Source organism: Nannospalax galili, unplaced genomic scaffold (assembly GCF_000622305.1).
Source record: "Nannospalax galili isolate Female #2095 unplaced genomic scaffold, S.galili_v1.0 scaffold282, whole genome shotgun sequence".
NCBI lineage: Eukaryota > Metazoa > Chordata > Mammalia > Rodentia > Spalacidae > Nannospalax > Nannospalax galili.
This window is the reverse complement of record NW_008347693.1, coordinates 7,643-21,125: the sequence shown is the minus strand read 5'-3', so window position 1 is coordinate 21,125 and position 13,483 is coordinate 7,643. Positions and strand designations below refer to the sequence as shown.

Here is a 13,483-nt window from a genome sequence, read left to right as displayed (position 1 = left end):
TCCTCTTGATTTAAGTAGGGCTCTAAGGGAGCGAATTTGGAGGTTTTTTTGCCATGATGCTGAGTTACCCATTATAGGAAAGAAGTGTGGTCAGTGGTGTTCAATGTTCCTGGGGCAGTCTGCCACCAGGGGATTGATACGTTCTGACGAACACAAGCCTAGCCACAGATTTAAGGGACTGGCAACTGTCCTTGTGACTTTTAACTGGTTGCTGCATTACCAGATTTTTATGATAGCTGTAAGTTTACTGCCAAAATGGCTTTTAAAAAAAAAATTTTTTTTTTGTTTGTATGGTGCAAGCCACCTTGAATTTTTAAGTGCTCTGCAGGGGCTAGTTAATTTAAATTCTCACCTAACTGGTTTAGCTTGGGTTTGAGCACCCCAGGGGCAAGATAACAAAACAGATTAGGGAAGTTTATTTTAGAAGTTGACTTTAAGGCTTATATAAAGATCCCTTAGAACTTTGGGGATTTTTGTTTGTAGGGGTGTTGTTTAAGCTAGAAAAAGAAAGTGGGGTGAAATGCTGATTTCTAAGGGAACATGCCTGCGATCAAAATCCCAGGTGATTCCACTTAGTCCACAGCACAAGCCTGCCCGCAAATTTAAGAGATCGGCGCCCGCTCTAAGAGCACTTAACTGGTTGTTGCATTACCGGGTTTTTGCATTAGAAAGATGTATAGATAGGGGGTCTTGTCTACACCCGTGCGGGCAGTCAGGGTCTGTTAAGAGGACTAAGAGCCTTTAGCTAACATCAGGGAGTAGCCCTGACCAGAAAGCCTCAGTTTCTCCTTTGTCTTTAACGGTCCCATGCGAAGACTCAGACCAAAAATAAAAGGAGGAAAAAGAGGAGAGACTGTTAATCCCCAAGGGTGGGGCTGCTTAGAGGCAAAGCTGCCTTTATCCTCCTGATGGGAGGTGATAGGAAAAAGAGATTGCTGATCCGCAAAGGTGGGGTGGCTTAAAGGCAAAGCTGCCTTTATCCTCCTGATGGGAGGTGATAGGAAAAAGAGATTGCCGATCCTCAAGGGTGGGATGGCTTAAAGGCAAAGCTGCCCGTTGCCCTCCTGATGGGAGGGATACTCACAAGCTCTGTGTGTTCCAGGAGCCGCACGTTCAGGCGCCAGCTGTGGGGTCTCTCCCTCTCTTCGTGGGTCATTGGCCACCGGCCCACAAGGGCAAGGAGAGCAAAAGCGACAAATGGGGTCAAGACGGCCAGTGAGCACTGACAGAAGAAAGCCCTTCCAGGGAAGCTGGTCCCAGGCACAGTAAAACAGCAGTGATACAGCCCCAAACACAGTGAAACAGCTCCGTTTATTCAGTGGGAAAACTAGAGAAATTATAGAGTGGAGGCAGTAGCCAAAGCCTCAGCTGATAGGTGCTCATAGTATGCTTTATTTACATATGGTAGTGGGCTCCTATCATCCGACTATCAGGCAATGCCTGATTATCATATAGAAAAAGCCTCGGGGTAGTTTTTACTCCAGGTAACTATGCCAAAGGTCATGTTCCAAATAAGGTCAGGCATCCATGCTTGGTGGCACTTTTCAGGTAAGCCAGGAAGAGAGCAGGAGGCCCCCTGCTGAAAAGGGGAGTCCTTCCATTTGGCGCCGAACCCCTTAGGGCTATCCGGACATGGAGAACTACAACCCTAACAGCAGGGTTTCCCAACAACCTTTTTGATGGATGTCTGTATGCAGTTTGCAAGTATTTTGTTGAGAATTTTTGTGTCTATGTTCTTAAGGATATGGGTCTATAGTTTTATTTTTTGGTTGTGTATTTACCTGGTTTTTGTATTAGAGTGATGCTGCTTCATAGAAGTAATTTGGAAGTTATCCCTCTGTTTCTATCTTTTTGATAGAAAAGCAGTATTAGCTGTGGATCTTCTTTAGATGTCTGGTAGACTTCTGCAAATCCATCTGTGCCTGGGTTTTTTTTTTTTTTTTTTTTATTTGGGAGGTTTTGTATTACTGCTTCTATTGCCTTATATGTTATGGATCTATTTAAACTGTTGATCTCATCTTGGTTTAACTTTGGCAAGCCCCATTTTAGATATCCATCAATTAGGTTTTCATATTTAATAGAGTATAGGTTTTTAAAGTATAATATAATGTTCTGGATATTTTTGGTGTCTGTTGTGATGTTTCCTCTTTCATTCTGATTTTGTTGATTTAGATTTGCTATTTTTTTGTGTTGTTTTTTAAGGGTCTGGCTATCTTGTTTAGCTTTTCAAAGAACCAGCTCTTAGATTCATTGATTCTTTGTATTGTTTTCTTTGTTTCTATTTCATTAATTTCTGCTCTGATTTGAATTATTTCTTCTCATCTGCTGGATTTTGATTTAATTTGTTCTTGCCTTTTCAGAGTCTTGAGTTGTACTGTTAATTCATTTATTTGTGCTCTTTCTGATTTTTTAATGTAGGCACTTAGAGTTATAAACTTCCCTCTTAAGACTGTTTTAAAGTGTCCCAAAGGTTTTGTTGTGTTGTATTATCCTTTTTTTTTAGTTCCATGAATATTTTTCTTTCTTTCTTTCTTTCTTCCTTTCTTTTGTTTTTTTTTGTTTTTGTTTTGAGACATGGTCTCTCTGTAGCTCCAGCTGGCCTGGAACTTGCCATGTAGACTAGGCTGGCCTTGATCTCATAGACATCTACCTGCCTCTGCCTCCCAAGTACTGGGATTAAAGGTACACACTATGACTCCTGGCTTTATTTCTTTCTTCTTTGATCCATTCATCATTCAGAAGTGTGTTGTTTAATCTCCATTAGTTCATGCAGTTACTAGGACTTCTTTTGGTGTTGATTTTAAGTTTTATTGTGTTGTGGTCTGATAGAGTGCATGGAATTCATTCATCCTTTCTTTCATTTCTTTTTTCTTTTTTTTTTTGTATTGGTTGAGGTTTGTTTTGTGCCCCAGTATGTAGTCAGTTTTAGAGAAAGTTCCATGGGGTGCTGAAAATAACATGTATTTTTTTGGTGTTTGGGTGGAATATTTTGTAGATGTCTACTAGATCCATTGGATGTATGGTATCATTTAATTCAGATGTCTCTGTTTATTCTTTGTCCAGTTGACTTGTCTAATGGAAACAGTGGGCAATTGAAAGCCCCTCCCTTTTCCTCTTTTTATCCAGCCTAGGACCCCAACCCATCAGATGGTGCTGACCACATTCAGGGTTAGTCTTCCCACCTCAGTTAAACTTCTCTAGAGATAGCCTCATTGACATACACAGAGGTGTATCTCCTAGGTAATTCTAAATCCAATCAAGTTGAAAAATGATAATTAACTATCACAGTTCATGTTTCCATTTTTGTTAAATTCAAGGACAGACATAGCTAATTAATGGGATAGAAGTCAAGATAGTGGCTATTGAGGGGTTAAAGTGATTGAGAAGGGCCACAATGGAGTTCCTGGGTGGAGGTTATATATACTCAGTTTGTAAAAATTAGATGAATGAATGTATATTCATACATGCATACATACATATGTACCATACACATAGGTAAGAAAGTTTAAAAAAACTATCGCCTTACCTGGGCATTGTGTTGTATACTTATAGTCCCAGGAGGCTAAGGTAGGAGGATCCCTTGAGACCAGCAATACGACAAGATCTCATCTCTTAAAAACAAAATATTTGGACTTAAAGCCCACTCAATGGGAGGAAACTCATGTGTGGTACTATAAACCTAGGCAAATACACATAGCTGGAGAGGTCATAGATCTTAGAGAAAACTCCAAAGCTGTCATATCCCTAGACAAATATAATTTCTTACTATGTGCAAAACATGGATCCTTAAATCTATTGACAAGTATCCCAGTCACCACCCATCAAAAGAGCTTCTTTTTCAAGAGACAGAGATAATTATAAAGCTACACAACTGGTCACACACAGATTGTGAATTGTCTACGCCTAAGTGGCACATCTAGATGCAATCTCTACACCTAAGGCTCATAGAACATAGAGCAAGGGATGAGGAGAACATGAATACATCTTTCGGTTCTCATCAATGAAGCTCCCTCATGCAACAGAGGACCAGGAACACAAAAGGTCACAAATGTCCAAAATGCAGAGAATAAGAGTCTACAGAGTGTGGGTCCTTTGACAGAACACCTATATTAAAATCCACCCACCAGGCTCAGAGACCATTGTGAAAGAGGGGTGAAAGATTCTAAGAGCCAGGGAGGAGGTGCATGACCATACGAAAATAGTTCTACAGGCTCCTGGGACTCTTCCCATATGAACCTACAGCAATGGTGTCAGCATACACAAGACCCATGCAAACTTAAGCAGACAAAAACCCAGCACAGAATTGTGGAAATGAACAGTAGGCTCCAATCTTAGTCGAAGAATTATTGGTGGCTGATTACTGCTGGGTGAGAATGAGCTGATCTTCTTAAAGGGAGGGACTCTAGATAGGCTGACTAGATCCCAGTGAATGAATTTGCACTGAGGAACATCTGGGGACCCTAACTTTACATGATAGGCCTTAACACATATGACAGAATGTATGAACTCCCATGGGGGGCTATGGGAGGGTGTCAAAGGAGGAGGGGGTATAAAGATGATTTTCTATATGAAATACACAAAAATTCAATTAAAAATTTTTTTAAAGAAAGAAAAAGAAAAAGCCCAAGGAGCTGGAGAGATGGCTCAGTGGTTAAGAGTACTGGCTGCTCTTCCAGAGGACCTAGGTTCAGGTCCCAGCACCTACATGGCAGCTAACAACAACAACAAAAGAACACTCCCCTTAAAAGAAATGATTACAGAGAAAAAAAACCAGATTCTATAAGTGGAGAAAGAAAATTTCTAACAACCATCAATAACTCCAGTTCTAGGGGGATCTGATTTTATTTATTTTTATGTGTATGAGTGTTTTGCCTTCATGCATGTAAGTCCACTTGTGTGTGCAATGCCTGTGAAGACCAGAAGGTGGCATTGAATTACCCAGAACTGGAGTTAAGGATGGTTGTTAGCACCATGTGGGTGCCATGAACTGAACCCAGGTCCTCTGGAAGAACAGCCAGTGCTTTTAACCACTGAGCCTTCTCTCCAGCCCCCAGGATGGAGTCTTAACTGTGACTTTGGTGACTTCCATTCACACGTGTTACTTATTCTGGAGCAGCCAAGCACCAGTCTGATATCTCTAGGTGATACCCTGCATGTCTGTGGACTGGACTTAACAATGCTTCTCTCAGTTACCATGTTCTGGGCTATTTCATGGCTGAATCTTGTTTACATATGGTAGAGTTCACCCATTCTGAGCATTTACCCAGTTTTCAGGACACTTTCAGATGCCCCTACGAGAGTGACACCATTAAGTATTTGATAAGTCGTCTTTCCCTGATGTTACTGCACATGATTGATGGTGTTCTAGATTCCATCTTCTAATGGTTGCTCAGAAATCTTGGCCAAAGGGCTCTGACATGTTTGGAAACTCCTCTGGATTTGGGAGGTACCAGCTTTGCAAGAACAACTGATTTGCATATGGTTATTAGGCTACAGCCCTCTTACTTTATTATTATTATTATTATTATTTTATTTTGAATGTCTTAGACAATTTCATATATGTATGCAGTGTATCTTGATCACGTCCACCCCTAACTCTCTGCTCTTGCTCCCCCTAGACACTCCAACACACCCACACCCTCTTCCATTTTCTGGGCCTTTCTTTTATTTTTGTAAAAACCCACTGAATCCATTAGTACTGCCTGCTAGACTATTGACTGATATTGTTGGATTGACCTGTGTAGACAACAATAGCTGCAGTGAGTTGCCCAGGCTGGCAATAGCTATGCCATGTCTAGAAGGCAGTGTTTCTCAGCACTCACACCCCGTCCTCCAGTGCTTACAGTATTTCTGCATTCTCTTCCTTGAAACTTGGCAAAGTTGATACAGACGTACCTTAGAATGCTAAACACTAAACACTCAGATTTTCAGGCTTATGCAGCAAGTGCTTCACCTGCTGAACCATCTCACCAATCCTTCACTCTTTTCTTTTTTTTTGTCTTTTTGAGACAGTGTCTCCCTGCATCCCCAGCTGGCCTGGAACTCACTATGAAGAAGACCAGGCTGGCCTTGAACTCCCAGAAATCCACCTGCCTCTGCCTCCTGAGTGCTGGGATTAAAGGCATATGCCACCACTCCTGGCCTATAAAAAGACATCTTTTTTTAAAAAAAGAAAACTACGTAAGAAACTACTAGTAATGACTTCCTGTGGGGTGAGAGTCAAAAGGATGAAGACTGAAGAGGCATGAAAACCTTTTGTGTTTGTTTTTTGAGGCAGGATCTTTCTGTATAGCTCAGGTTGCCTCACCTCAGCCTCTGGAATTGTGGAATTACAGGCATGAGTTGTGGCCCTGTGTCTGCTTTTCAGTATCCCTCCTCCACTTTATGTGTACATCTGTATGTGGTGTATGTGTGCATGTGGGGGGTGTGTGTGTGTGTAGGGGGTGCATTTGCCTGTGCATTCATGAATGTGTCTTCCTATATTGCTCTCCACCTTTTTTTGGACAGGGTCTCTCACTGAACTAGTCAATTCACCTGTCTCTACCCTGTCCAAAACTGGGGGTAAGCATGTGCCACTATGATAGGCTTTTATCTGAATGTGGAAGTCTGAACTCATGCTTGCACAGCAGGTGCTTACCCACTGCTGAGCTATCTGCCCAGCACACCCTCACTTTCTTTTGAGACAGGTTAGCACAGACTAATCTGGAACTTGCTATATAGCAGAGAATAACTTTGACCTTCTGATCCTTCTGCCTCCACCTCCTGAATGCTAGGATTCAGGTGTGTAATATAAACACCATAAAAACATCCCAGTTTACATGATGCTGGGGATTGAACTTAAGGCCCCAGGAGACCCACTGAGCTACATCCTCAGATCACCCTTCCACCTCCCTCCCTCCTTCCCTCCTCTCTCTCCACTCCCTTCCTCACTCCTTCAGTTCCTCTATGTTGCCCAGCTGGCAATCAACTGTCCTGTCTGGAACCACAAATGGGCACCACTGGCCTGATTTATCATACTGTTTTAAATTTTAATCATGTACATGTAGTTTTCTCTGTTGCTGCAAATTTTAATATTCCAAATTCTCAGAATCAAATAGGTTTGTTTCAAAGTAAAATCCCTTGCTATCCAAATTTATACCTAGTACTCAAAGTAATCTTTCAAAGAAAGTAATGGTCCCAAGACATCAGAAAGGACCCCTAGTGCCTAGGGTTCAGTGGCACAGTACAAGTCTGCTCTGGCCCCCACCACACTGTCTTTGCCAAGAACCACGCTCTCCAGCGCTTTGGCCTTGGTGTGCCCCTAAGTACTCAGGTGCACCTCATCGGCAGAGGCTGGCGGTCATTATGGCTGAGGACAGCCAAACCCGACAGCCTGGCTGCAGTGGGAACTCCAAGCACCGGGCAGATCCTTGGATCCTCTCTCAGGCTCCCCTAAGCAGTGCAGGTAGAAGAGTGGGAGGAGAGGTCTCCGGGGAGACCACGTGTCCCTCTGTCCAGTCCTGCATCGTCCAGCGCCCCGGGGTACCCCCAGTGGTCCTCAAAGAGCCTTCTGGGCACTTCCCGCCCTCCCCACCCTCTGCCCCCACGGATAGGACCTCGGAGGGCACCCGAAGCCGCAGGCTGGATTCCTGCCCCGACCGGGCATGGCTATTGCGGCCCGCCCGGGAGGGTCATCCTGGTTCCTCGGACTCGCGGCCCGTGGGCCAGTGTTTCGACGGGCTCGGGCGGAGCCACATAGGAGGGCTGCGCCCCGGTGGGACGGCCTCTCTCCCTCAGGGGCGGAGCCGGTGGCGGGCAGCCGGACCTTGGAGGCCCGGGCGCTCTCAGCCATGGGCCGGGGGTGCGGGAGGCCTGGGGGGTCGCCGCCGCCGCTGCTGCTGCTGCTGCTGCTGCTGCTTCCCCCATCTCCGGTGCGGGGCGCTCGGGTGTTTCCAGGTGAGGGTGTGGGCCAGGGTGCGGCCCTAGGGCAGGTGAAACGGCGGGTGGTGATGGGGTCTAGTGGCGCTACTGGATCAGGCAGAGGGTGCACGGCCGCGCGGGGGATCTGCCAGGCGCTCCCTGGACTGACTTGCTCACACTTAACAAAGCCGAGGGCCAAGACCATCCCTCCCTCAGCAGCTGCCCAGCTCCGAGCTCCCTCTGAGAGTGAGCCACTCTGCACCTCCAGCTTCCAAGGCCAGAGGGCCTTCCCCCGGACCCTTTGAGGTCCCTGGAATCCTGCTCTGCTCTTAGGACTAGCTGTCCCATCGGACTCATTCCCCCTTCATCTTGGGCGACGTGTCCGGTGTTTATACAGTTGTCTTATTTGGTTGGATAGACAAGGACATCTTCAAAACACAGGCTGTCTGGCCAGCAGTGCTTGGGGAAGACTGAAGCTCTCTTTTTCCAGAGTAATCCAACTTGGGGTAAGGTGGGGCACTTATCAGTCTCTCCAAATGGATGGGAGGATTCTCTAAACCCCATAGATCAAATATCTGGCTGGTGGAAAGTAGAGGCCATCAGGGAGGAGGCAGGAGGGGCTGGGCTGGGCAGTCTTCGAGGTTTATCCCAGGCAATCCACTGCCCTCTTCCTGAAAACTCTAACTTTGAGCCAGGGGATAGTAGGTGATGGAAATGGGAGAGAGGGATTCTATGCTGCCTACTTTAGTCCACCCAGACTCCTAGCTCCAACCCTGCCATCTGAAGGCATCCCTGGCCAGCCCCATCTATGCACAGGACATCATAGGGTGCACAGATACACCATACCTGCACCCCTGGTGGCCTGGGACCAACAAAGCTTGGTCTTTCACACCCTTCTCTGGCTTGAGAGACCTTCCCTTGCCTCCAGAAAGGCTTCTCTTGCTTTCCCTCCCTTCCCTTTTCAGCCTTCTTTCCAAAGCCACACTCCCTTTCTAAGAAACACATATGACTTGGAAAAGGGGTTCCTGGAGCTGCTAATATTCCAGATTTTTGGTGCCTGGGGTTTGAATAGGAGATGGAAGAGGAAAAAGAGTTGGGATGACCCAGAAAAAGCTAAGCCACCTCTCTAGGTACCCATCAGCCTGGACAGGGCTGAGGTCAGAGCTAGTGGTAGGTGGTTTCTGTTTTGTTCTGTTTTGTTTTTGTTGCTGCTATTTTTCTGAGAGCTGGGTCTACTGGAGGACAGAGTGCCAGAGGGATGAGAGGCCTGGCTGCTGGCTCTAGATGCTGGGGCCTGGTCTCTGCAGGATAGGTCCTGTGAGAGTTGCTGGGACCCAGATAGGGGAGGAGAGGCAGGAACATTCCTGAGGAACATTCCACACATCCACTGAGTAATGCTTGGCTCTGGGATTCCTCCTGGAGCCCCTTTAAGCATGCCTGGCCTGGGAGCACTGAGGCTGTGTTCTGTGGTTCTCCCTTCACTTTGACAAAACACAGTTTCTGGGCCAGGATTCCTGAGAGCCCTGCCATCAACACCCCAACAGGGAACTCTGGGCAAGACATGTGGCTGCTGTTTTTTTTTTCAGATTGTAGAGGAGACACAGGCAGCCTCCAGTTACAGAGCTCTCATCCTAAAGGCATCTGTTGCCCAGTCTAAAAATACTCAGGCTGCCTTCTTCTTCCCACCCCTTTTACACTGAAGGCCTGGGCTTCCTCCTGTGATCTCTGAACCCAGGCCTAACCCCGAGGTCTGACAGCTCTCGAATCTCCAAGGGAGATGCTCCCTCCCTAGTACCACCTCTCCCTAGTCTCCCTCTGCCACCTCCCTGGCAGCTGCTCCATTCCAGGGATGGCTTTATTCCAAAGTGCCGTCTTCCAGACCAAGCTCAGGAGTGCGCAAAAGAGCTTGACCTTGAGGGCCTCTCCATCTCTGCTGACTTCCTACCTGTTCCTCAGATCCTAACTCTATGCTTTGTCCTCACCCTAGGAAATATCCTTGGAGAGCCAGTTATCCCACACTGGGTTCTGGGTGGAGGACACTGGCTCAAGGTCACCCTAGATGAGTCGGTTAGTATCTATTACCCTGTCCTCATCAGGGGCTCTGGGTTTCAACCCTTCTGCCCTATGCCCAAGTACAATGTGACAGTTTTTCTGAGGCTCTCAGAACTAATCCTTAGCCACTTCCATCAGGGCAAGCAGAGTGGGAAGACATTTAGGTGGCGTGAGTCTGCACACATGGAAGTTATTTTGGGTTTCCCCCACCGCCTTTTATCCCTAGCCTAAGTCTTCTCTCCATTGGGGAAGTATGCAAGCTATCCCCACCCCAACCAGGCAGAGATGGATTCAGGGTTTGAGGCCTGAAACTTTTCAAGAGCTTCTTTTTTGTTTGTTTTTATTGTTTTGTTTTCTTTGAGACAGGGTTTTACTTTGCAACGCTGGCTAGCCGGGAACTTACTATGTAGAGTAGGCTGGCCTTGAACTCCTATGTGAGCCTCCTGCTTCAGCCTCCCAAGTGCTGGAATCATAGTCATGAGCCACCATGCCTAGCTTGAGGAGCTTTCAAAGGATGGACATCAAAATATCTTCCTTTGGCCAAGTTTATGTGACTCTGGGCACAGTGTTATCCTGAAATTTCAGCCTCCCTCGCTGGAATCCACCTGTGGCAAGGAAGCAGTGACTGCCCTCGTGGCACCCCAGATGCAAGCCCACTCCAATTTGCTATTCAGTATACTACCCAGCCTGCTCTCAATTCCTACCCATCATACATGCTCCCAGAATATTCATGACTCAGCTGTGTGTGCCATTACATCAATGCTGCACACTGAGAGGCTAGTGTCAGTATCTTACAGAGGGGCAAACTGAAGAGAGTTTGTAAAATAGACTGTGGTCAAGTAGCTCATTGGTTCTAGAAGCCTGAGACCTCCTAAGGTCTAAAAGACTTCAGACTATTGACCACCTTCCTCCTCCTCCCCACAGCTGCTCAAGTTAGAGAGAGCTTGATTCTGTATTGTCAGGCAAGGAAGGTAGTTCCACTGTCCAAAGCCAGGAGAGTATTGGCACAATATCTTGGGGTCTCCAGAATCCCGGGGCTTCTAACATAGGGACTTCACTTGGGATCCCCCAGACTTCTGAGACCTTCCTCAACTGATTAAGCAGAGCTGGCTTGTGGAAGGGAGGTTGGGCACATATTGGGGTCCCTCTGTGGCCTCTCTCCCTCTCTGGTTTAATCAATGACCAAGAGGAGAGTCCCAGCAGGCCTGCTTTGCACACTCTGGCACCTGCCACCAGGAAGCCTGTGAGACAGGACAGAAGGAACAGGGTATCCTCTTCACAAACAGCATACATCTTCAGGATGGGAATAGGGCACAGAGTAGGGATTAGGAATTCCAGGAGCAAGAAGTGAATGCAGCAAGGGCTACAGAGGGACAGGAACTGTCCATCTGCGCCACTGCCCTTCTCCCAATACAAGCCTTTTCTCAATAAAGCAAGTAGCAGCCCAGCCATGTGAGCTCATGTTTGGGGCCTTGTGGGGCCTATAGTTCTGGAAATGAAGGCCATCCACTCTCCACCAGCAGGGGAAGGGTCCCCCTGCCATACTCTGAGCCTCTTGGCCAGAGTCCTAGCCCAGTGCATTTTGGGATAAAAGGGGAGAGCCAGCAAGGGTGGGGAAAAACATTAAAAAATACAGCAACCTCCCAGGAATCTCCTGGGCTAGCTCCAACTCTGGGCCTCTAGCCAGGCTATGTAGACAAGGGGGATGAGGCAAAGAGGGTAAAAGAGGAGAGGTTGCCGGAGAGCCAAATCCCTCTCTCCTGATATTTGGCTGAGAAAATACTTTTTTCTGGACCTAGGATGGGGGTCATGTTTGCTTTGTAAGCTGAGATATGAGATCAGTCTGTTGGAGGTCACAAGAAATTTCAGATGATGGGGCAGTTTGCCAGAACTGGAGGTGTGGGAATAAAGTCTGAGTTCAACAGGGAATGACACAAAGACACATAAACAAAGGACTGGGGGTATAGCTCAGTGGCATAGCAGGCATTTACCAGGTCTTGGGTTTGATCTGAAGCACCAAAATAAACAAAAAACCACCACAACAAAAGACAAGCAAAGACCCCCACAAACAAAGGAACCAAAACATAGGGACTGGAGAGATGGTTCAGTGTTTAAAAGCACTGACTACTCTTGCAGAGGACCGAGGTTCAAATCCCAGCACCCACATAGCAGCTAACAACCATCCTTAACTCCAGTTCCAGGGGCTTCTGACCTCCTCAGGAACTGCATGGCACAGATATACTTACATGCAGGCTATACACTCATACACATAAAATAGTAATAAAATATTTTAAAAAAACATAAGTGGCATGCCTTTAATCCCAGTACTCAGGAGGAAGAGGCAGGCAGATCTCTGTGAGTACAAGGCCAGCCTGGTCTACATAGTAAGTTCCAGGCCAGCTGGGGCTACCGGGAGACCCTGTCTCAAAAAGACAAAAAACAAACAAAAAATCAAGAAACAAAAAACCCCAAAACAGTAACAAAAACAGAAAGAAAAAAAAAAAACCCACAAACAAGCCCCAAATGAGATGAGATGGCCTGCAATGTCCTTAGGTACTCATTGTCCTCTGTTTTACCTGCTCCTTCTGGAAACCAAAGAGGAGAACAGGCTAAGGGAAAATCTCAGTCACTGTTGGCAAGCAGGACACCTTTTGTTGGCTGAGAGGGTTCTTATATAGCCCAAGTTGGAGACTGGTCTCCAACTTGCTATGTAGTCAAGACAGGCCTTGAATTCATGATCCTCCTGCTTCCAGCTCCTAAGTACTGGGATTACAGGCATGTACTACTATGCCTGGCATACACAGGGCACCTTTTGGAACTCCTGTCTCTAGGGAACCCCGTGTTTAAATACTTTCAAGGGGCTACTGTTACACAGACATTGGGAATACCTATGTCGTGTCTCCCCTGACCCCCAGACACACACGTACCCGTTCACTCCCTCCATGACTCATGGCAGCAGCCTGTTGTTCCTATGAACTTTCTCAGCTAGCCAGCTCCACATCCTACCTGTCCCTGGCAGGCAGGTGGCCTAGAGGCCCCTATTACAGCTTGCGTTCCTTCTTGCTCAGATCACAAAGCTAGATGTGGTGCTGGTGGCCCTAAAGGCTGAAGGCCAGGATCTCCTGCTGGAGTTGGAGAAGAACCAGTGAGTATCGTATCAGCCTGATGTTGGGCTGAACAGACCCTCAGGCTCTCTGGAGGGGATCAGAGCTTCCTGTGGGAGACTGGATGGGAAGAGGAGCAAGGGTGGCAGGGAGAGTCACATAGACTCATGACTGATGTTCTTGGGGGTGAACCCAGCTGTAGGTCCATTCTTTCCATTTCAACTTCTGGAGCAGCTTGGAGGGAGCACCACCTAGTGTACATTCCCAGGATGTGTTGAATCAAAAGGGAATCCTAGATAGGCTTCCACAGCTCAGAGGCACTGCAGGCAGGGACAAAGGCTGGGTAGTTAAGAAGGTCACTATCTAGGGATGGCAATTTGTCTGATCTGCTTGGAATGTCTCCATCTGCAGGGAAGAAAGCAGAGGGA

At 46.8% G+C, this 13,483-nt stretch overlaps 1 protein-coding gene across 1 annotated transcript in view; it reads left to right on the top strand.

Moving 5' to 3' along the window:
• The first annotated feature begins 7,643 nt into the window (after nt 1-7,643).
• Adam33 (ADAM metallopeptidase domain 33) overlaps nt 7,644-13,483 on the top strand; it is an 11,518-nt gene continuing 5,678 nt past the window's right edge. The window contains exons 1-3 of the mRNA XM_029568918.1: nt 7,644-7,935; nt 9,887-9,966; nt 13,020-13,096. Coding sequence (XP_029424778.1) covers nt 7,644-7,935; nt 9,887-9,966; nt 13,020-13,096 — 449 coding nt within the window. The remainder of the gene's footprint in view (nt 7,936-9,886; nt 9,967-13,019; nt 13,097-13,483) is intronic.